The 25,647-nt window shown below is 38.1% G+C and overlaps 1 protein-coding gene across 2 annotated transcripts in view; it reads right to left on the reverse strand.

Moving 5' to 3' along the window:
• LOC135712199 (putative mediator of RNA polymerase II transcription subunit 26) overlaps positions 1-25,647 on the reverse strand; it is a 47,428-nt gene that overhangs the window by 18,941 nt on the left and 2,840 nt on the right. Inside the window, exons 3-4 of one of the 2 annotated variants that reach the window (XM_065235160.1) lie at positions 11,227-11,990; positions 10,912-11,151 (exon numbers count right to left, since the gene is read on the reverse strand). In XM_065235160.1, the coding sequence (XP_065091232.1) occupies positions 10,912-11,151; positions 11,227-11,990 (1,004 nt within the window). Of the gene's footprint in view, positions 1-10,911; positions 11,152-11,226; positions 11,991-25,647 lie in introns of those variants that run through there. The other variant, XM_065235161.1, reaches the window with a different exon arrangement.

Consider the following 25,647-nt stretch of genomic DNA (forward strand, 5'->3'; position numbering starts at 1 on the left):
TCGTATTGATTGTTGGTAGTACCAATAAACTGAGTGAATCCAATCTTTACTTTTCTCAAATTCGGGAATTTTTTTCCTGGAAAATCCTGGAAAAACCTGGGAAAACATGAGGCAAATTTACTCATCGCTGAGTTCCTGCACTTTATTTCTTATTTCTGAGATAACTAAACTCAAATTTGGGTCGATCTCATTCGGCGTGATATCACCTTGAAAGATATCGGCGCCGGTGGTTAGCTGAATACCTCTCACCCCAGCAGGCCTGGGTCCAATCTCAGTCGGCGCCACCGGCATGTTCTAAGGCATAACATCTCTGATCACGCCTTCCTTCGGGAAGTAAAGCCGTTGGTCCCCGGTTGAGTTGATGGGTCGATTGGTAGGGTCCAGGTGTGGGAGCTGTCTCCCTGGCGTCGGTAGCATTGGAGCTCAGTACGGAAAACAAATCTCGTGTCACTTTTCAATAGGTTCTATCTACATTGATCGATTCTCTTCATCGACACTCTCTTTCGTAAATAACTCGGCTTCAATTTCTCGAGCGTCCCACACTTCCTACATCTTGCTACACTTGGTCTAACCACCTAGCACGCTGTGCTTCTCTGCGTCTTGTACCGGCCGGATTTGAGGAAAACACCATTTTTTGCGGGATTGTTGTCCGGCATTCTTACAACGTGTCCCGCCCATTGTACCCTTCCACCTTTAGCGACTTTCTGGATATTGGGTTCGCCATAAAGTTACGCCAGTTCGTGGTTCATTCTTCTCCTCCATACACCATTTTCATATACCCTGCCAAAGATGGTCCTAAGCACGCGTCGTTCGAAAACTCCCAGTGCTCCTCGAGCATTGTCCATTGTCATATTTTTCATGCACAATAATTTTGTTTATTATATATTTGCAGTTCGTCAATAAGGCAGCCCAAAACTTTACGCATTTTTGGATCATCTGTGGAACAGGCAGCAATTTTTGGAGCGATCCGTGAAGGGGAAGGCTTGCCACTTGTATATCCGAACAGTGGACCAAACAAGCCAGCAACCCCGTCCAAAGTGTCATGCATTATTGACAAATTGGCACAGTGGGTCGATTTAAAGGGAGATCTGGAGGCGCAGCGATCACATTGTCATGATTGTCTAGTAGTTCACTCAAAAATGCTATAACAATCGCCAAGCTCGCTGTAATGCCACCAAGTGCCTCGTCACCCACGAATAGGCGCCTATGTCAGTGGTCTAACAACTCTTAGCGCGCTAATGGCATAGTTCCCCTGCCGCATAGAGAGTTGCCACAATGATATTAGGTTAGCTAAGGTCAGTTAACTGACTGGTGGGAAACGGGAGCTTAAGCAATGGCTATTCTGTATACATTTAAGAGATAGTCTACCAGAATGGATGATTTTTTTTTGTACAATTTTATGTTTTCTGATGGTTTCGGTTGTGCAAAACATGAGAATTAACTTTTCCAATGCTTTCAATTGTACAAAGCATTAGAGCTAGAAACATGATCTTGTAAACACTACACACCTTAACTGGTAGTTTGCTAAAACAAATGCTGCAACAATCGTCAAGCTCGCTGTAATGTCACCAAGTGTGTACATCCGAAAACATCCAAAAAACGTTTGGTTCTAGCATCGGGAAACATCTACGTTAGAAAACATCAGAATACATTTACATATAAAAACATCCGAACAACGTTTAGTTCTAACGTTTTTTACATCCGAAAACAACCGAAAAACGTTTGGTTCTAACATCAGGAAACATCTACATTAGAAAACATCAGAAAACGTTTACATATAAAAACATCCGAACAACGTTTAGTTCTAACGTTTTCTAAAGGGTGATACGGTCAAAATTTGGTCAAGAGAAAACGCGTGTAAATCGGTGAAATCGTTTATTTAAAAAATCAAATTAAATTTCTTTTTCAAGTTCAATTAGTCTAAAATTCAGGAAAAATATTCAGTTAGGCTTCCGCTTTTCCAAATCCGAATTGCCGGGCCTTACGCTTGACCCCTGCCATCAGATTTTGTTCCGCCACCTTGTCCACCTTCTTCGCCGCAGAAAGCCAGTTTGCCTTGAACTGCTGCTCGCCCTTAGCAGTTTTTTTGGTCTTCTTTAGGTTCCGCTTGACAATAGCCCAGTATTTCTCAATTGGGCGGAGCTCTGGCGTGTTGGGAGGGTTCTTGTCCTTGGGAACCACCTGCACGTTGTTGGCGGCGTACCACTCCATGGCCTTTTTACCGTAATGGCAAGATGCCAAATCCGGCCAAAACAGTACGGAACAACCGTGTTTCTTCAGGAAAGGCAGCAGACGTTTATTCAAACACTCTTTCACGTAAATTTCTTGGTTGACAGTCCCGGAAGCTATGAAAATGCTGCTTTTCAAGCCACAGGTACAGATGGCTTGCCAAACCAGATATTTCTTTGCGAACTTTGACAGTTTAATGTGCTTGAAAACATCTGCTACCTTTCCCCTTCCTTTTGCCGTATAAAACTCCTGTCCCGGAAGCTGCTTGTAGTCGGCTTTGACGTAGATTTCGTCGTCCATTACCACGCAGTCAAACTTCGTCAGCATCGTCGTGTACAGCCTCCGGGATCGCGCTTTGGCCGTCGTATTTTGTTTATCATCGCGATTTGGAGTCACTACCTTCTTGTAAGTCGATAGTCCGGCTCGTTTTTTGGCTCGATGCACGGTTGTAGACGATACACCCAGCTTATTTGCGGCATCTCGGAGAGAGAGAGAGGTTAGGGTTTCGCTTGAAACTACCGGCAACTCTCTTTGTCATCTCAGCGGCTTCCGGTTTTCGATTTCCCTCCGATCCAGACTTCCTGGCTGTCGACAAACGTTCCCCAAACACTTTAATTACATTTGTATCGGTTGATTTGGCAACTTTTAGCGATTTTGCCAACTTTGCGTGCGAGTAGCTCGGATTTTCGCGATGCGCGAGCAAAATTTTGATACGCTGCTCTTCTTGCTTGGACGGCATTTTGACAACTGAAGAGTGAATTCCAAAATCAAAATAGGAGCAACATTCTACACACACACACCTTCAAAATGAGGGGTGTTCAGGTTTTTTAAATGCAAAATTGAAAGAAATACGTCAAGTTGATATTGACCAAATTTTGACCGTATCACCCTTTACATCCGAAAACATCCTTAAAACGTTTGGTTCTAATGTCAATAGATTGAAATTTTTGACGTCAGACCGACATTAGAATGGCAAAATTTTGTTCCAAAATTTCTGATGTATACATCATGTTACGTTGCTTAAATACAACTAAATCATAATGTTTTCTAATGTTTGACATCAGGCATACATTTGATTTCGATGCTGATGTAGACATCAGAATCAAACGTTGGGCTAATGTAAATTTCTATTCGGGTAACTGTCAAATTTACGTCAACGCGAAGCAAACGGATCTAATGTGGGTGACCCTTTACAGTCGGTGTATAAGAGTCACACTCGGAGTCACGCCAAGAGTGAACCCTAATAAAAATACCATATCCGAACGATAATGCAAATCATTCAACTATTCCATAAATGGTTGTATGATACCCCAAACACGTCGTTAAGCAAAATAAACATTCAAATTTTATTAGCGAAGCCAACCCTAATAAATTAGTTATGGTTATTTTGCTTAACTACGTATTTGGGGTATCATCCAACCATTTGTTGAATAGTTGAATGATGTATGTGATACACAAACACCTATCCAAATTTACTTTAATTTATTTTAGATAATAACACTGTGCAAGCGGCGCCGGTGGTGTAGTGGTAAGCGTGATTACTTCTCACCCCAACAGTCCTGGGTTCAATCCCAGTCGGCGCCGCCGGGATGTTCTGAGGCATAACATCTCTAATCACGCCTTCCTTCGGAAGGGAAGTAAAGCCGTTGGCCCCCGGTTCATGAGTTGATGGGTCGATAGGTAGAGTCCAGGTCGGTAGCATTGGTGCTCAGCACGGAAAACAAGATCGACGGAAAACAAACCAAAGGAAAAAAACACTGTGCCAGTGTGTCTGCCGTCGAGGAATCCGGTTGACCTGGCCAACACGTTGCGTAGTAGCTACCATCGCGCACAGTTCTTGGCGGATGGATTCTGGGATCGTTGGCAGAGGGAATACCTGCCGATGTTAAACAAGAGGTCTAAGAGGTTCGTGGATCAGCGACAAGTAGCTGTTGGAGATTTGGTGTTTGTGGCAGATGGAGAGAAACGAAACGTCTGGGAGCGAGGCGTGGTGAAGAAGGTGTTCGTTGGGAGTGACGGAAGAGTTCGTTCAGCGTCCGTTCAGACAAGAAGAGGTGAGAAGGTCAAACCGGTAGCGAAGCCAGCCGTTCTGGAGGTCACTTCGAAGGAGTAATCCCCGTACTGTTCCTGATAGAACCAGCCACAGGGTTTACGGGCGGGGGAATGTTGCCGTTGCAGTCAGGCCTGAAAGGGTTGCGGTAGCATAACTACCGTGAACGCGTCCCTTTGATGCGCCCGTTTTTGATGTTTCTTGCCATCGCTGTAGCAGTGAGGCGCATACATGAATGTATACACACAAAGGTGCGATAGTGAGTGGGATACGCTGAACACGGCCATCGCTTACGCACTACTTTGTTTTGTTTACCCCAGCAGCTGGCCTGGAAAGAGGAGAATATAGACTCCATCGCGATAGATGTGTTTTTTGTTGTTGCAAATTATGTTTTGTGCTGATTATTGTACCTACACACAAAAAATAAAAATTGTTCCTACAAAAATAATGCATTTTCTGCTTGAGCTTGAGCTTGATTGACCGCCCACGGTTGCTACTCTGTTACTGCCAGATCAGCTGTAATTACACAGAGAACCAAAAGACGATGCTTGGGACTAGCAATCATCCTCAATGTGTAAAAACTGGTGATCTTAAATTAGGCAATACCAGCGCCGGCCGCGCCCGAACACAGGTCAAGAAAGGAATGGGAAGGATTGTGTTGACATGACACTCGCTTTGATGGAAGCCGAGAACACCTCTGCACTTCCACGAGGAATCACTGGGATGTTGGATAAGAGGGTTGGGTTTGCAGCAGGGTTCGTTTTGGTAAACGATAAGCTGAATTGATGTCCTAACGATCATATAACGCGAAGGAGCTTGGGACTAAACCCACGGTCTTCTGCTCAGTAAGCAAAAACGTTTGCCACTAGGCAGACGAGCACCTTTTTAATCACCGAGTTGCTGTTATTACCATGTAGTCATATTAACAAATAAAACGATTGACGAATCTTGAATGTGGATGGGCCTGAGATTAGACTCATGATGTTCTGCTCAGTAAGCAAAAACGGTTGCTCTAAGGCCACCGAACCCCTCATATCACATAATACCGTTGCTCAAATTTGTGTATCCATTCAAACCCGGAACCAACGACAACAACGAGTTTCGCAAAATACACGATACACAAGCGATTTTACCATAAATCTCTTTGATATGTAAGGACCTGTACGCGTTTTTCTGCTCAGTAAGCAGGCCACTGTAACCGACGATCTTTCAAATCCGAAAACTAAAAACTACGAAGAAGTACTTAGGCCTTCATTAAGTTCCACTTTCACGCGACGTTCAATGACAGGGTCCTATCCAGGATTACATCTGAAAAATTCAAATACGGCCAACGCCCACCCTAAACCTAAACCTGTTCTAATCCACCTGAAATGACTAACGAATGGAAGACTTTGACTACCCAGCCATGCAATAGTCTCATTCCGTGCCTTATGGCAACTTGATGATTCTATTGCGCTCATCTTTTGGCACCACCCAGGGGAGACTTGGTCCTGTACCCAATGCTTAAGCGTAATGTGGGCGGAATATTATTATATGAGACAATTCAATGCAGACGTCTTTCCAAATTTGGCAGATCGACAGGTAATCGGTGAGTTACCACGATAGTTGCTATTCAACAACTCGACAACGTCCCATCGTCAACGCCTGCTATGAGAATTTCCCATTGCAGACGCCAACGAAATGACGTCATCGAGCTATCGATCAACTACCCTGGTTATCGCCTGGTACCTTATAGCACGATGCTAGGAGGCGAACCGGAAGAATCGATGAGCTACCTCCCTACAAAAATAATGCATTTTCAAATTAAAAGTCTCCCAACTTTGGTTGTTTCAACTACGACAATATTTAACATGAAAGCATTATTGTTATTTTAAAAGTTTGTCTTTCACTTTATACTTGTTATTTTAAAAAGGCATATTTTCAAAATGAAAATTGTTAAACTGTCAAAAATACCATTAAATAAATGTTGGGTTGTTTCGTTTTTTCGTGCACCACAGCCATCACAAGTGAAAAAAAAAAAAACAAAAAAAAACCCGGGAAAAAAAACAACCAGTTTGATTTACTTAAATCTCGACTTAAATGTAGTTTAAAATATTAAAATACATATGAATTCGCATGTTCAGTAGAGTGCAGTGCGAGCATATGGAAGTGCTGGAATCAGGTTTGGCCAAATGTTTCCTGCCGTCTTCGTCGAATTAGATGCTAGATTGTTGCTTCTTCCATTGAAAATATCCGGTTGTGGCGATTCAAAGTTGATCAAGGTTGATCAAAATAATTTGTACCCCTGCTTCCAGTTTGATTACATGAGCATTTTGTGTGATCGCTGGTTCTGAATATGGATAAACAGGCAGATGAATTCTATTCCTATTCTTTACTGTAATAAGCTTGGTGGCCCTGAAAAGAGCCGTTTTGTTGCCAAAGTTGGTGATGATTTAACCTCCGAAACCAAACAGAGTTTGTCTCTGTCACTTCAAAACGTAGATGACATCCATGGCCGCTTACGCTTGGCGTGTTTAGTGTAGGTGACAGCATCACGAATCTCATTTTTCAGGAACACCTTCAGCACACCTCGTAAGTCAGACCGGAGATACGTCAGACACCGCCACGGCGAGCCAGACGACGGATGGTGGTTATCTCGAAGAATTTGCGTTTGGTTCTGAATATAGCGATGAATGTGCAAAATATTACGCAATTTTATTCTCCCTATTCGCACGCGCCCGAGAATCGGAGGCGAATGCCACTTCGACTTGTTTCGTCTACTTACTACTCTCTGACGACTGTGCTGGGGAAGCACCATATGCATGTAGGTAATTGATGGATTTGTTAGTTAATTCGACGCTTTTGGACAGTGCTGGACATTTACCAGTTTTTCAATAGTTTCTTGTTGAAAATCATCATTTGGAAGCATTGTTATCGATGCGTAGCCATATTTCTGTTCTGTAAAATTATTGAAATTGGACCAGGGGCAGATGAGTTATTAACGTTCAAAATTTTTCTTAATTTGTTACATGTTCCATTTTTGTTTTTCACAAAGTGTACCCCCATATAGAAATCAAAGACGTAGTCCTACGTCAAAAAAAATAATTAACATTATTACTGATATGCTTAAATCTAACTCCATGTTTGATGCTATTCAAACTGGAGTAAAATTTGCAAACAATATTGTCATGACTTTGAAATTCAGTAATGGATTTTAAAGCATTAAATATTTTAAATTGGAATGCTCTTGGATGGATCTCTTCAAGATAATGAAGACGAGCTATTTAACATTTTGAGAGTTCATAACGTGCATATGGCCGTTGTAACTGAAACGTTCCTTAAACCTGACCATAAGGTTAAGAGGGACGCCAATTATTTCATTTATAGAAATGATCGTCTTGATGGATCCTGTGGTGGCGTTGCCATCATTGTTCATAGACGAATCAAACATAAAATTCTTTCTTCATTTGAAACCAAAGTTTTTGAAACTTTGGGAGTTTATGTTAAAACAAAATTTGGACAACTTACGTTTATAGCTGCCTAATGTGTAGGCCAGCAAAATAATTTTCTCAAGGGTGACCTTCAGAAACTTACCCGTCATAGGTCTAAATTCTTCATTATTGGTGATTTTAATGCAAAACACCACTCATGGAATAATGCTCAAAGCAATTCCAATGACAATATTCTATTTGATGATTGTTCTGCAGGTTATTACACTATTCAATATCCAAACAGCGTAACATGCTTTTCTCCAGCAAGAAATCCCTCAACTATTGATTTGGTCTTCACTGATTCATGTCAACTTTGTAGCCAATTAGTTACCCATGTTGACTTTGGTTCTGATCACCTTTCAGTAACTTTTGAAATATCCCTAGAAATAATTTGTAATCCCAACAGCTCTACTTTCAATTACCATAGAGCTGATTGGGGGCAATATAGAACATTTATGGAATATAACTTCGATCCAAACATTCCTTTGCAAACCAAAGATGATATTAATTATGCTCTTGAAACTCTGACTACTTCTATACTGCCGTTATACGCATAAGAGTCCCACGGTGCATATAATATGGGACAGTTATGCGTATAACGGCAGTATAGTTAAAGCAAGAGCTGCCTTAGTACCAAAATGCGAGGTTAAATTCGATTCAATTATAATAGACGACGATCTTCAACTTTTAATCCGTCTTATGCCACGTTCACATTACAGCGTATATCACGTGATATACGCTGTCTTGCATTGAGCACTTATACATCTAGTTTTCACTGGAAATCCTTTGTATGAGTGATCATTGCAAGACAGTCTATATTACGTGATATAGGCTGTAATGTGAACGGGGTATTAAAAATGTCCGTAGGAGACAATATTGAAGAACACGCGATCCTGCCATGAAAGTTATCTGGCAGGATTTGCAAAAACAACCCGAGTTCCAAACCCTTTTGGAAACTCACAAAAAATTTGAAAAAACCTCAAAAGCCTATTCCACCCAAGTAACAATTTTGGTTTTATGACGGTTCTGGAGACCATGATTTAGACTTGTAGCATGCTTTAAAACCTCGATAAAACTTGAAATGTTACGCTTGTCTCTCTTTCTCCCGTCGCTCCATTGGTCTTCCTTTCAAGCTTCGGTGAAACGGATGAGCGAAAGAGCGCTCGACTTTGATAGTTTTCTCTTTCATGAAACACATCAACAGAGGTTTCATGACGTATATGACGGAAAATGAAATTACATATTTAAAGCATTTCTCACGTGAAAACACTTGAAGATTACACGTAATATGTTTAATTTATCTTCCATCCACATATTTATCTAAAAAAAATTAACGAAAACGGGACATAACGCATTTTAAACAAATTGAAAGAGCGGTGATAGAGTGTTAGTGAAAGGGGATTGAAAGCCATAATGAGGGTTCGTTTAACTAGAAAATTGACGTTACTTACATTGCAAGCGATGAGCAAAGCAACGACGAGAAGATCCACAGCCAGCGTTTCCTTCTAAGCGTGCTTCTTTTTCATTATCATTTCTTGCTGATAGTCTAGCTAGGCGTTATAGGAATGAAGCGTTGAACACGTTTGTATGAGAGAAACAAAACTCGAGTTCATTTTAGAGCTTCGAAAATGTACAGCCCTGGTTCGCATAATTTCAGTTTGAGTCTTACTAGTCCTATTTCGGGAACATATTTTTGATGATTCCTGGGGGACTGATTTGGACGAACTAAGGTCTATAACTAAAAAGTTTCATAATATGAAAGCTCCAGGTGATGATGGTAAAATTATTTAATTGGCATACTTTCCTAATAAATGGAAAAATGCAAAAGTTATTCTAATTTTGAATTCGGATAAAAATCCAGCTGAAGATTCTAGCTACCGTCCAATAAGTTTGCTTTCTTCAATAAGTAAACTTTTTGAAAAAATAATTTGGAATAGAATGATGCTTCACATTTTTTCAGATGAGCAGTTTGGATTTCGCCATGGGCATTCAACTACTCATCAACTCTTAAGAGTTACCAAGTGAATAACCTCCCTGATTTCCCTCAGGGTTGCCACAAATCTTTGTTCGCTGATGACACAGGCATTTCCGCTAAAGGAAGAAGTCTTCGTGTTATTTGCAGCAGACTGCAGAAAAGTTTCGATATTTTCTGTCCTCATTTACAAAAATGGAAGATTTCTTCCAACGCTTCCATAACTCAACTTATAATATTTCCACATAAGCCTAGAGCTTCCTTTTTGAAACCTAGTAGTAGTCACATAGTCACTATGAACGTTGGTTCCAATTTCCTGGTCAAACCAAGTGAAATATCTTGGATTAGTACTTGACCAAAAATTAACTTTTAAAGATCACATTGAGGGCATTAAAGCCAAATGTAACAAATATATAACATGTTTGTATCCTCTTATAAACAGGAAATCCAAACTTTGCCTGACTAATAAACTTCTTATATTTAAACAAGTTTTTAGACCGGCCATGCTTTACGCTGTGCCAATATGGTCTAGTTGTTGCACTACCAGGAAAAAAGCACTTCAAAGGATTCAGAACAAAGTTCTGGAGATGATTTTGAAGTTGCCTCCCTGGTACAGAACTACCGAGGTACATAGAATTTAGAATGTTGAGACTTTCGAACAAATGTCCAACAAAATAATTAATAATTTCAGGCAAAAATCGATTAATTCCCTTTATACGTAGACAAGATTTAGTTTTAGTTTTTAGTTTTAAGATTTCAATTGTTATACTGACATGCAGGTTTAAAAAACCTGTTTAAAATACTGAATTGCCTAGGCAGGAACAATGTAGATATATATCATAACAATTAAGGCTATTAAGTTACTGTAGTAACTGGAGCACGTAGGTTAAAATGAAATGTAATTTATTTTGAATTTGGAACAAATTAAAAGTTAAAAAAAAAAGTTTCTAATGGTTCCATAATTACGAAAACAATAGTGTAGTGAGTCGAGCAACCCTGCTAGAAGTAAAATTATTTTTAACAAAAATTATTGAAAAATTCTTCAGTTGGGGAATCTATTGCTAGGTATTTAGTGTAGGTTATCATGACTTATACACAAACACAGGTAACATTTATTTTGTTTGATCAATAGAAAATTTAAAAGATTACAGGCAAACGATTTTTTACGAAATTATAAGAAGGATACACACCTCCGTAAGGACTCTGGAACATCGGATAACCCAGGCCGACATGTGTGTGATGATGCGTGTGCACATGCCGTTGCGGCGGTGGACTCCGGCTCGAAGGTTGTCCTGGTTGTTGTGGCGGAGGTGCTCCCGCAGCAGCCGGACCTTGCCCCATTAAATTGAGGCTACCGGTATCCTTATGCATTTCGGGTCCACCTGCTACTGTACTTCCGCCAGTCCCACTAGCAGTATTGGTACCTCCGGCTAAGAAAAAAAAAAATCAGTATAAGAAAATTTATTCTAGTCGGTCAGCTATTAAAAACTACATTTTTTTCTAACCTTGAGAGGATTGTAGAGAAGCCCCTGTTTGCTGTGGCTGTTGCGGATGTGAAGATGATGGAACTTGCTGTTGTTGCTGCTGTAAGCTACTGATGCTACTATTTGATGGAGGAATGCACATGTTAGGATTCTGACTGGATTGCTGAGAAAGATTGGGACTAGATACGCTTACTTTAACGTTACTGGTAGGACTCTTTAGAGCACCCTCTCTAAGCTCGTGTATCTTATGCGAGTTATAGTATTGACTGGCATGATGCTGTAGTAAGTCTAGAGCTTTTGTACTAGGATTTCGTGACAAATCCTCAGGCGATGTGTACCGTGGTATTTGCAAGTGATATGGAGGTGCACTGTAGGACGCCGCTGGTACTAACATATTCCTATACAATTGGTGGTTAGGATCAAATCCAAATGGACCTGCGCTCATGTAGAGTGAATGCGGATAGTACTGAGAAGTAGGTGGCGGAGGAGGGCCCTGAGTTTCCATAGTTGGTTTTTGACCCTCTTGTTTAACCTTAAGCATCTCTTTATCTTCAGTTTTAACATCTTTTTGTTGCTTTATCGATGCCTGTGACGAGGGTTGATTTTTAGAACCCTTTGGTTGTTGTGACGACATGGATGGATTTGTTGCGGACTGTGCTGGTGATAGACTGTGTCCTTGATTAGGATTTCCTGGGACTGGTTGAGAGGAAGACGGTGGCTCATCCTTCGATACCGACGAATTTCCTGATGTACTTGACCTCCTTTGGTCGGAATAGTTGAATAACCTATTCGAATAAGAACAGTATTTAGATAAAGCACAATAAGAATTTCCAGGTTCCTATAATTAAATTTCAGGTTCAATTTGTTTTCTGGTTTTCAATTAAACACTCCCCAAAAACGATTCTACTGAGCATATAAAGTTGAAGGATACTGAGTTCAGGTTAGTACATTTAATATTGATGACATTCACAAACGTTTTGACAAAATTACGTAATGTAATTCTGCAACAATCAAGTTACATTCAAGTTCACATTCCGGCAGCTAGTAACTCAATAGCAATAGTATTAATTAAATAAAACAGCAAAAAAGGTTATCTTGCATTTAATTCCATTTAATTAATTTTGGTATCCATGACAGATACGTATTTCGACTACAATGTGCAGTCTTCATCAGTGTGTGTGTATCCCACTAAAGACTTACCAAAAACCTAACCCCCTTAAGTACTCATGCCCTATCAGACATGGAAAATAATTTACATTCATTTCATGCAATCATTTACATTCATTTGCCTCTAACTTTTTTCATCAACAGCATTCCGCAAAATCTCAACTCAAATCTGTATCTCTCATGCACAGGGCGTCACAATATCAGCTTCAATCAACCAAATCGATGCGACGAAGAGACTGCTGGCTTTCTTTTTCTGTTAAAGTCGAACAGCTTCGCAGCATTCTAGAACCTCAGTCGGCGTGCACAAACAAATGTTCAATCGCTTGTCTCTCTTTCTCCCGTCGCTCCATTGGTCTTCCTTTCAAGCTTCGGTGAAACGGATGACCGAAAGACTGCTCGACTTTGATAGTTTTCTCTTTCATGAAACACATCAACAGAGGTTTCATGACGTATATGACGGAAAATGAAATAACACATTTAAAGCATTTCTCACGTGAAAACACGTGAAGATTACACGTAATATGTTTAATTTATCTTCCATCCATCTTTCATCTTAAAAAAATGATCAAAAACGGGACATAACGCATTTTAACGCAATTGAAAGATCGGTGATAGACTGTTCGTGAAAGGGGATTGAAAGCCATAATGAGGTTCGTTTAACTAGAAAATCGACGTTAGTTACATTCAAAGCGATGAGCAAAGCAACGACGAGAAGTTCCACAGCCAGCCTTTCCTTCTAAGCGTCCTGCTTTTTTATTTTCGTTTCTTGCTTATAGTCTAGCTAGACGTTATAGAAATAAAGCGTCGAACACGTATGTATGAGAGAAAAAAAACACGAGTTCATATTAGAGCTTCGAAAATGTAGAGCCCTGCTCATGCATCACGAATTAGAGCGGGCAGAACTTGTTACTGTTTTTCAGTGAATTTAAAATACATTCACTGAAAAACTGTAGTGGCTTCTGTTCGCTCTGGCTCGTCATACATAAGAGATACGGATTTGAGTTGTTAACAAAAGTTGTAGCTAATAACAAAACCTACAAAAGCTCCATACACCATTTTGGCGGAATTCTGTTGATGAAAAATGTTAGGGGCAAATGAATGTAAATGAATGCACGAAATGAATGCAAATGATTTTTCATGCCTGTCCTCTATCATTACTTCAATACTATTAAAATTATAAAATAACAGTGAAATATGCGACAAATGTTAAAATTGAAGAGCTATAGCATGCTTCATATTTAAAGATCGATTGATACCGTGTGGTGCCCGTTCATCGCTCATTTTAGAGCAAAACCAAGTTCACATCGTTAGTTAAATTACTTTTAATACATGTATTGAGCATATTTTTGCACTAGCTTTAAGGTCATTATCATAAGAATATGGATAAAATATAAAACATAAAAAAATGCTGTTCAAATTGATTTCGAGACATATTGGTGCATGTAACCAGGGGTCCCGTTCACCGCTCATGTCGTAGTGGAAATATTTACTTTTTGAATTCTCATACAAATCTATATTTTCTAGTCATACTCATATATTTGGATCCGGTGTTTGTAAAAAAAGGTGAAGTGTGGAAAACTTGGAGAAGGAAAAGTTTGACAGAATCAAAGAAATAATGATAGGATGCGGTTGAGAAAAATAAATGTTGATATTGTTTAGGGGGAATTCAGCTTTACGTTGTTTCCGGTAGGGTGGGATAATGTAGTTTCTAATTAGTACTAGCTTGTTATGGACTGGGTTAGGTCAGAATTGACCAGAAATTGTATTTGAGCCGATAAGCATTGGGTGGGACACTGATATTTTGTTCAGAGGTAGATATACTCGTTTAAAATACTGAGTTCTATCATCTTAGAAAATTATTATGTTTTTAATAGCTTTAGTATTTGACTTGAATTAAAATCATTTTTTTACGTAGATAACTACCACTAGCATCTTTAATGTGATATCGACTAACATTTATATATTTTAATCCGCGTAATATTTTTTTTTTCAAAAATAGTCTAGCGTTGTTAGTAATATTATCCATTATACAACTGTTTTGCTTACTTGCTAACAGGTTGAAAGAGTAATTTCCGTTAATAGAATCAAGAATAAATGTTATACTCTTCAACAAACATGAATAATAGGAATGATAAGGTTCAGTAATAAAAGAAACTTTGTATCTAAATCTAAATTTTGTTTGTCGCACGCTATGTTTAAATGCGACTATTATAAAAAGTAAATGAACCGAACAGTCATAGCTTGGGACCTCTAGTATCATAATCTGTGAGATTTAAAATATTTCATCGGTGACAATTTGTTTTTTTTAGTTATATCTTGGAATACCTATACACCTATATTTGTTTTTTTTGATAATTACTTTATTTGTACAGGCTCAATCTAATAAACTTTACAGAGCCAAGTTATCATTTTCTTTATACATTATAAATGTCTTAAATCTAAAATTAAAATATACACCTATATGATATAAACTTTAAAAATATATCATGCTTGTTCGTCACCCCGCGGTTTTACTTTTTTATAGGTATCACCCCAATGATATCATTACTGGTGCTAATAATAACGCACTTCAAACATTATTAAAAGCACGTGTCTGAAACGTGAATCACAATTTTTCACTGTGATATTGCAGACAAGACAGTTTTATTCATTTATTTAATAATTTCATAAACTTAAACGACATTGAACATGAATTCAAATATAACGTAGTAATAAACGAATAAAATGAGACTAGTGATTGCTATCGTACGTAGCTTAGAAAAACCATGTACAAAATTTGGTGTCCGAAATTTGAATTTTTTCTGATCGAAATTTGAGTCTGCTCAAAGACAAGTGTCCGAAGTTGAATGTTAGTAGCCCTAGCTAAATACACTTTATTTACTTTAAAATATCATCTCAGATATCCAGGCATGGAAAATCAGAGACGTGCCTCCTCGAGATCGTCAAGTCGACGATGACAGGAGCACATACCGTGGTAGAGGTAACAATAGCTGCAATTTCCAAACCTACGGCTAGATGGCTCCCTTTAGATAACAACTTGAGTGCGGTACAATCAAAAGAACCAACCGGTGGAAACTAATGATTTTAAATTGGCTCACTGCTTGACTAGCATATTGGTCCCAAGCAAATCGATTAACGTACCCCATTCCAGTCGAAATTCTAGTACTACATTATGTTTTTTTTTGATTCGCTATGAAAGTTTGACAGATAAAATAAGGGGTTCGTGGATTTTCCTATGTTTCGAGGGGTGCATCGATTAGGTTGGGACCGAAGAGAGTACCAGAGCTGAGCCAAAAAGTTGAGCACGTTTCTTCAGGACCTTCTGTTCTTAGAGTTACCTCTATGATAGAACTGTTTCAAACACATCGTCGGTGTGCCAGTAGTGGGGATACCCCTCACCATCCCTCTCCAACTGGGGAGTTTGGTCAAGAGAGATGATCAACCCGATTCGGTCCTTCCTCAAAGATGTCCTTGCTCGCTTTCTACTCTCTATATACAATTTCGCGGAGACGAACCAGCCCAAGGCTGAAAGTCTCCTTAATAAAGATATAAAAAATATATACAATTTTTACACTGCCATACTCTAATCTCGACTCTAATGAAACTATCAACTCTATACTTTCATCTCATCTATCGTATAAAAATTACCACTTTAGTCCGTTATTTGAAATAAGCATCTTCAACTATGGAAAATCATTTACATTCATTTTGTGCAATCATTTACATTCATTTGCCACTAATTTTTTTTTTATCATCCGAATTCCATGTATTTTTATGCTATGTAAAAATGAAAGCAAGGAAAAAATTATATTTTTACCGATGACACATTTTAAACCACAAAGATTTTAAAACTAGAGGTGCCAAAATACGGTAATACGGGATTTTGGGTACATTAACTTTTTTTTATTAAAGTCGCCTTTAAACATACCGTGTGTAGTGAAATAGGGTCGATAAGTATAGCAAACCATCCTTCTCTACCTCTTTATTTATTTTCCCACCTCTTAACTAATATCCGTGTAACTGTGGTTATCCCCGAGGGGGACGACTCTATCTACGATGCAGAAAAGATTGTGTTTTGCTGTGGCTAGCTGCACGCACGCTGAGTAGATAAAAGGAAGATTTATGTCGATTTTGAAGATTTCCTGCAAAAAGATGCAGCACGATGCAAGTAGATGCGAGAATTGAAAGATGATTTTTCGAAGATTGATTCGCTAGTGTGAGATTTTTTGAGCATCTAGAATTGAGATTTAGATGTGTCGCCCCCCGTCGGTTATCCCCTATATTAAATAACTTCCAATACTATCCGGCATTTTAAAGCAGGATTAATTTGTTCCTGTGGTTGTGATTCTGTGATTTCGTATCTATATCTCTGCCCTGGTGCAGTATGGACAGTATTTTTTCCACTGGAGACCTGTCCCCTCCCTCTCACTTCTGTGCTTGGAACGCTCTGGGCAACGTTAGAGATAGAAACAAGAAACAGAGGTTCTATTTACACCATCGGTGCCAGATATTCGAAAAAAGATGGACCTCCACCCCGGAGAAAATTGGAGATCAAGTTGAAATCCAAATTTGCTTTTTTCCCCTTGATTTGTTTTCCGTGCTGAGCACCAATACTACCAACCGGTGAACAGTCGTGTTTATTTCAGTTACCGTGTGGTCGTAATTTGTGATGAGCCCCGGTCCCTTTCAAATTGTATCATTATTTATGTACGGTCCTTATATTTTAAATGACGTTTCACATTCATCTAGTGATGGCCGATTTTCATTCGAATAATCGATTAATCGATTAACGAACCGAAAAGTAAAATATTTGTAAACGGTTATAGCATGCCGAAATAAGAATTAACATCTCCAGAGGATCATCACCCATCGTTTCAAATATGTGCTACACTCTCATTGGTGAAAAAATGACAGCAAAGCGAAAAATTAATCGATTAACGAACCGAAAAGTAAAATATTTGTAAACGGTTATAGCATGCCGAAATAAGAATTAACATCTCCATCATCATCATCACCCATCGTTTCAAATATGTGCTACACTCTCATTGGTGAAAAAATGACAGCAAAGCGAAAAAAAAAAAACGATTAGTTGTTAATCGAGTAATTGAAAAATGGGACATCTCTTATTTTGGTGTGATTGTTTTGATAAAAATGAGCGAAAAATTTCATCTCTACCGAGGGGGCAGCAAAACCATAAAATTCCCTTGAATACGGGGGGTATTCATTGGATGAAAGGGACCGTGAAAGAGGACACTAAAATAGAAAGTTTTTCTTACGACAGTTTCATCTTAGTATTCATCTTTGATCATCAGCTCCCAACCTGGACCCTACCTATCGACCCATCAACTCATGAACCGGGGACCAACGGCTTTACTTCCCTTCCGAAGGAAGGCGTGATCAGAGATGTTATGCTTCAGAACATCCCGACGGCGCCTACTGGGATTGAACCATTGAACCCAGGCCTGATGGGCTGAGAGGTAAATCCAAATTTGCTGTTATGATATAACTTTTTTTTATTATTTCAGTTGACCTTGTATGGATTAATGGTTTTGTCATTCTATCCTTTAAAAAAATCGAAAGGTGCATTTTATGACGTTAAAAAGTTTAGCACGTTTCTTCGGGACCTTCTGGCTTAGACTGTGTTCCATTTGGTGAATTTTCACTTAAATTTGACAGATGGAAAATTTTCAAATAAACCTGCTATTCCAGCAGACTTATTTCTGACAGACAAGGAATCAACTTTGACAGACGCTTTCTCGAAAATCGGCCGATCAACAACAGAGGAATTTTCGAACATCTTAATTTATTTTCGAAGTGTCAAATTTAAGTGAAAATTTTGCAAATGGAACACAGCCTTAAGGCTCACGCACATTAGATCCGGATTGGACGCGTTGCAGCAAAGTGACAGCTGAATCTATTGTCTAACTGTCAAATTTACGTCAACGCAACGCAAACGGATCTAATGTGGGTGGCCCTTTAGAGTTATCTCCGACTTCTCGCAAAAAATACGGTGCAAACGAACCAATTACTAGCATGCGTAAAATTTTTAAAAGATGTTCTAATTTTTTTGACTTCAATGCTTCTCATGCTAGCCTTAAGTATTTATTCGATAATGTTTTATTATCCTGATTAAATAAATATTAATGTTTCCTGAATTAGTTTAAGCATATATGTATCTGTAGGATTTAATGTTATCTGTTGATATGACAAGAAGAGGTTTTCCGCCCACTTGAGGAGAGGCAAGATCAGGCTTGCTTCCACTCAGTTGCTATTAAAAAACGATTTTCGGAATTTTTGAATCCATCTAATGATTATATTTAATAATAAATTATAATAATATTTTGTTCTTGGTAGATACAAGAAGACGTTCAAAAGCCAAGTGTTTGACACATAAAACCAGTAAAAGTCGCTTTCAGATAGTAACAATCAACGATTTTTTTCGACTCGCCAGCGCTCACTCTGAGTGAACGCTCACGAATAATAAAATCGCTGATTGTGACACTCTGAAAGCAAAATTGACAGGTTTCAAGTGTCAAACACATACTTTACAACCTCTTCTTTAAACATACAAGTATAACATATCATAATAACATCTAATGATTTTATAATTCCGAAAAACAATTTTATAGCAAGTAAGTGGAAGCAACCCTGGGCAAGATAAGTCCTTCTGAAGTGGACTTTTACCTTTCGAATAAATACAGTACCAACATTTCAAAAGGGCGAAACTGACAAATGTAAACAAACTAAGTTTTTTTTAAATAAATAGACAGCAAGTGATCCAATACTATGAACAATTTCATAAAATTTCACAAAAAAAACATATTTTGTAGTTTACTATAGTGAAGTTAATTTCGCCCCTCAGTTTATTCGCAAACAGTGAGGGAGAAACCAACAATTAATACGAAACTATCGATTTTAAATTGGCTCACTACTTGACTAGCCTATTGGTCCCAAGCAAACGATTAACGTATCCCATTCTAGTCGAAATTCTAGTACTACAAATGTTTGTTTTGATTCGCTATGAAAGTTTGACAGATAAAATGATGGGTTAGTGGATTTTCCTATGTTTCGAGGGATGAATCGATTAGCTTGGGCCCGAAGAAAGTACCAGAGCTGAGCCAAAAAGTTGAGCACATTTCTTCGGGGCCTACTAGTCTTAGAGTTGCCTCTATGGAGAACCTGCATCCAGGTTTGCATTGTGGCCTGATTTTTTTTTCTTGATTTGTTTTCCGTCGATCTTGTTTTCCGTGCTGAGCACCAATGCTACCGACGCCAGGGAGGCAGCTCCCACACCTGGACCCTACCTATCGACCCATCAACTCATGAACCGGGGACCAACGGCTTTACTTCCCATCCGAAGGAAGGCGTGATCAGAGATGTTATGCCTCAGAACATTCCGGCGGCGCCGACTAGGATTGAACCCAGACCTGCTAGGGTGAGAGGTAGGATAGGACTGAGATTAACATGTTTAGCGCTTCCTGGTGGTTCGGCCGGTTGGTAGCTGTCTTCGTGTGCCGGATTGCGTGTTCATGTCTGGAGCTCAAAAACAGGCAATGTTAGTGAATTGTTCAGCTTCAAATCACTGAAACATCTGGAAGTCGATTCCGTGTCAGTTTCTACACTCTTCCAGATGTTTCATTTATTTCCACAAAAATTTTCTATTACCACACAGATTTCCAAACAAGTAAGGGCGCAATGTGAAACGGATGAGGATGACTCAAGCAAGACCGACGTTAAATAAAGGAAAGAAAGAAAGAAAGAAAATTTAACTCGGCAAATGGTTCACAGCCTAAAGAAAACGAAAGAAACCCACGATCATGCTTGGTATGCACAGTTGTAAACACCAACTGCTCATTTGTTAATAACTTTTCACTCAGTTGTTGAAATTTGTTTTTCTTTAAAGTAATTGATAGATTAGGATCAAAGCTTACTATAGATATGCAAAGAGTAGGTAAATCTTAAAATTTGAATCAACACTAATGAATTTTTATACTTTAAGTCCGAAATGTGCAGCGAGCATTTCTCACTTCATTTTTACAACGCAAAAACAAATACAGTTTATTACTAGAATTAAAATCTACTTTTTTTACGTACCTTTAACAAGCTTAAACTTTATTCTATCTACTGCTTCAAAAAAAAAACTATGTTTTATCAACTGTGTGCAAAGTTATTAGCAAATGAGCAGTTCGTGACCAAAACTGTGTATGCCAAGCATGCCCAGGATATAAAATTTGTGCAAAAGGGCGCAATTGAATCCGAAAAAAATTAGGCGCTGTCAGTGGGGCCAAATTGACAGTTTGTCAAAAAAAAGGTACAAAAACAAAAGGACGTAATCAAAATTGATGAATATAAGGGCAAAATCTAATTTTGAGGATTTTTAACACTAAAAAATATAAACTACTATGAACTGATAAAAAATATAAACTACTATGAACTGATAAAAAATATAAACTACAATTAACTGATTAACAACCCGCAGAAAAAATATTATCGAAATAAAAATATTTGAGGTAAATTTATAAACGTAAACTCAGTTTGTTCTGGCCACAAAAATAAATTAGATTGATTTCAAACGTATTTTATGTTTAAAGCCATTTGACATCAATGTTTAAAATAAAAATCATGTCACGTTTATTTTAAAAATATTCGTATTGAAAATAACCGTGAATATTTTTGTTTGCTTTGACCTCGGCTTTGACAGCTTTGTAATCGAAAATAAATATTTTTATTTTAAACATGATTTTCAATTTTATTTTAAACGTATTTTATGTTCATGGTGATTTTCTAATTATTATTAAAAATTATTTTCGAATACACGATGAATCAAAGAAAAGTGCGCGTTAAATCCTGGGGTGGACGTGCTGTCAAATCAGCCTTTTTAATTCTTGTATGAAATTGGTCCCAAACGTAAACAAACCCTGTAGGTTTCTTATGGCTTGATCCAGTTATGCGAGGTCGGCGACAATTGCTGTCAAATACAATTGATATTTCGATATTGTTGAAATAAACATCAAATCTCATTAATTGAGCCTCACTGCGAGAATAAACTCACGTGCGAATGAGGCAAACAACATTCACGCTTGAGATTCTCATGCATATTCACGCACTCACACTCACAACGCCAAAACATCATTCCAGCTTTAAACTCATAAAAACTACGTCAATTGATGTCATGCCTATACATGTTGTGTTAGTTTTCCATTATCATTATCATATCATCCATTTTGAAGTAAAGTAGGTTTACCCATTAAATGGGTAAAAAATACCCATTAATGAGTAACGTTTACCCACTAATGGGTAACAATTACTCATTTATGTGTATATTTTTTACCCATTAAATAGGTTAACCTACTTTACTTCAGAATGGGTGCAATTGTACCCATTAATGGGTACTTTCCAGTTACAGTGTATTAAATTTTATTTGGTGAATTTTCACTTATCTTTGACAGAAGGAAAATTTTCAAATAAACCTGCTAAAACAGCAAAATTATTTCTGACAGGCAAGGTATCAGTTTTGACAGACCCGTTCTCAAAAATCGGCCGATCAACAACAGATGGATTTTCAAACATTTTAAATTATTTTCATAGTTTCAAATTTAAGAGAAAACTTTACCAAATGGAACACAGTTTAAGCACAAACGAAGTGACAGACGACTAACTGGCGAAGAAATCCATTAAAATAATGTGGTTCGCTGTAATAGAATTTTATTAGAAGCTTGTGCCATCAGCCACCAGATGGGCTAGTATTTTTGTTTTGATTTGAACAAAGTTGATTTTATGTGCGATGATCTTTGACAGTGTGCAAAGAGTGTATCATTTTGTCATTTTTTTATGCATTTCAGTTTTGAGTAGAGTGAAAGAGATAGAACCAAAACATTCTAGTACATTTGGTGAAAATGCTAGTACAATCCAGTAGTAGACCCAAAATAGCACCGACAAACCGACGAGACAGCCCATACAAGCTTCTTTCCAATTCTTGCCCATGACGCCGTATTTGAAATACATTAAACACTACCGACATCTACTCATCCTATCGCGTCATCCATGAGTTAGGACACGAACCCACGTATAATTTATGTTGCCTTTGTTTGCGTCTCCCCTCGTTTGACAGGTCTTATAGCCCGTTTAAAGTTCGAATCGCTCGTCTGACAATTCGAATTGTGGACAAACGAAATGCTCATGTGGCATGTCGGTTCGTCGGTGGTAGTAGCAACAATCAATACGAAACTAACGATTTTTAACTGGCTCACTACTATTGGTCCCAACACGCAGAAAAAACTATAGTCGTAACAAAAATATTTGAGGTAAATTTAAACGTAAACTCAGTTTGTTCTGGCCACAAACATAAGTTAGGTTGATTTCAAACGTATTCCATGTTTGAAGTCATGTGAAATCAATGTTTAAAATAAAAATAATGTTACGTTTATTTCAAAAATATTCGTGTTGAAAATAAACGTATTTATTTTTGTTTGGTTTGACAGCTATGCGAACAATCATAAATATGTTTATTTTGGAATTATTTTAGTAGTTGAGTGCAAGGTAAAGCAAAATAAAACGGTTTGCAAAGAAATGAAAAAAAAGATCTTCGGGCAGGGCATCTTAATTCCTACTCTTTTTCGGGTGCGATTAAGGGTGACCTGTGGGTATTGGGGTCCTGGTCCGGGATGCGAGGACCCGTCGGGGTGGGTGTCCGGGGGTTCCAGTTCAGTGGAACCGGTGAAAATTTGTTATTAGCGTCGTTTTGCCGTTTCTGCCTCGGTTTCTGCCACTGGTCCTCATACCGGTTTCTTTCCATGTTCGATATCGGAGGAGGATCCGGAATGGATTCGGAATGGATGGCCGTTTTCTGTTGAGGTTGAGCAAAGCTGGGGCAACTTTTTCCGAATGTAACAAGAAGGAAATAAAAAGGCATGACACGCTTAAAACCGTTTACGCAAATCCTATATTGTTGAAATAAACATGCTTTTGAATTTAATTCAAACATAAATATTTTAGTTTTAAACATGCTTTCAATTCACTTTGAATAATTCATAAACATTTATATTTTTGTTTTTAAATGAACAAAATTCGTATCCGTGAAGCAAATCGATTAACGTACCCCATTCTAGTATAAATTCCAGTACTACGCTATGTTTGTTTTGATTTACTATGAAATTTTGACAGATAAAATGAGGGGTTCGTGGCTTTTCCTATGTTTCTTTCATAACGAATCAAACAATCATAGTGTAGTACTAGAATTTCGTCTAGAAGGGGGTTCGTTAATCAATTTGCTTGGGACCAACAGGCTAGTCACGCAGTGAGCCAATTTAAAATCCTTAGTTTCCACCGGTTGGTAGTAGCACAAACGAAGTGACAGACGGAGCGGCTCGAAAACTTTGGTGACTAACCTGCTATTTCAATTTTTCAGTGTACCACATGGCAACACCACTACTACTAGATTGTACTACATGGCAACACTACTACTGGATTGTACTAGCATTTTCACCAAATGTTTAAGAATGTTTTGGTTCTATCTCTTTCACTCTACTCAAAACTGAAATGCATAAAAAAATGACAAAATGATACACTCTTTGCACACTGTCAAAGAATCTTTATACACAAAATCAACTTTGTTCAAATCAAAACAAAAAACTAACCCATCTGGTGGATGATGGCATAAGCTTCCAAGAAAATTCTATTACAGTGAACCACATTATTTAAATGGATTTCTTCGCCAGTTAGTCGTCTGTCACTTCGTTTGTGGTAGTAGTGTTGCCAAGAGTGTTGCCATGTGGTACACTGAAAAATTGCAATAGCAGGTTCGTCACCATAGTTTTCGAGCCGCTCCTCTGTCACTTTGTTTGTGGTTTAAGTATATCGGTAACTCTAAGACTGGAAGGCCCCGAAGAGACGTGCTCATCTTTTTGACTCAGCTCCGGTACTATGTTCGGTCCCAAGCTAAACGATGCACCCCTCGAAACATAGGAAAATTCACGAACCCCTGATTTTATCTGTCAAACTTTCATAGCGAATCAAAACAAACATAGTGTAGTACTAGAATTTCGACTAGAATGGGGTACGCTTATAGATGTACTTGGGACTAATAGCAACCGGTGGAACTAACGATTTTAAATTGGCTCACTACTTGACTAGCCTGTTGGTCCCAAGTAAATCGATTAACGTACCCCATTCTAGCCGAAATTCTAATACTACACTATGTTTGTTTTGATTCGCTATGAAAATGTGACAGATGAAATGAGGGGTTCGTGGATTTAAAAATTTAACTAAACGCAGGCAACGGCTGTAATTAAATTAATTCCATTAACTACTGCTTCAATTAGATTAATTACACAATAAAGAACATTAACTACTCTTTAACTCCATTAATTATAGTTGAAATTTCGTAATTAAAGTACATTAATTACATTTTCAATACTTTTAATTACATTAATTATGGATAGATAATTTTAATTACCGTCAGTACTACTTCAAAACGCAGTAATTACTTTAAGTACTTTTGATTGCATTTTAAATTCAACGCACCGGTTCTTTGTAATGCGTGCCCCTCGGAGCCAATTTAAAATCGTTAGTTTCCACTGGTTGGTTTAAGGCTGTGTTCCATTTGATCTCGCATTTGATGAATTTTCACTAAAATTTGACAGATACAAAATTTTCAAACAAACCTGATATTGTACCAGACTTATTTCTGACAGACCAGGAATCAATTAACCACTTTATTCGAGCACTTAAAATGATTTTTTCTTCTAGAACCTCGAGAAAAGTAGCCAACATTTGTGCGTTTAATAAAAAAATAGAAATTATTTGGTCCAGTTTTGTGAAATCGCTGGTAGAAAGTCACGCCAAAACTGCTTGACAAAGAGGTAAATTTTGACAAACACATTCTCGAAAATCGGAGATCAACAAAAGAGGGATTATCGATCATTATAATTTATTTTCGAAGTGTCACATTTAAATGAAAACTTACCAAATTTAACTCGTATTTAAAAGTGACATTTCGAAAGATATTTTCCATGTTCGAAAATCCCTGTGTTATATCGATCGACCGATTTTCGAGCAGAACTCAGCCACGGTTGTCAAAATCTAACTTTTTGTCTGTCACACAACCACGATCGGATAGCAGGGTTAAACCTAAGGCTCTGAACCATTTGGTGGATTTTTAACTTTTGGTTAAAATTTGACAGATGGAAAGTTATCGATTAACCCTGCTATCCGAGTATGGTTATTTTTAACAGACAAGAAGTTAAATTTTGAAAACCGTCGCTCGAAAACCGGTCG

Source organism: Ochlerotatus camptorhynchus, unplaced genomic scaffold, assembly GCF_037179485.1.
Source record: "Ochlerotatus camptorhynchus isolate MF236.1 unplaced genomic scaffold, CSIRO-AGI_Acam_v1.1 ptg000464l, whole genome shotgun sequence".
Lineage (NCBI taxonomy): Eukaryota > Metazoa > Arthropoda > Insecta > Diptera > Culicidae > Ochlerotatus > Ochlerotatus camptorhynchus.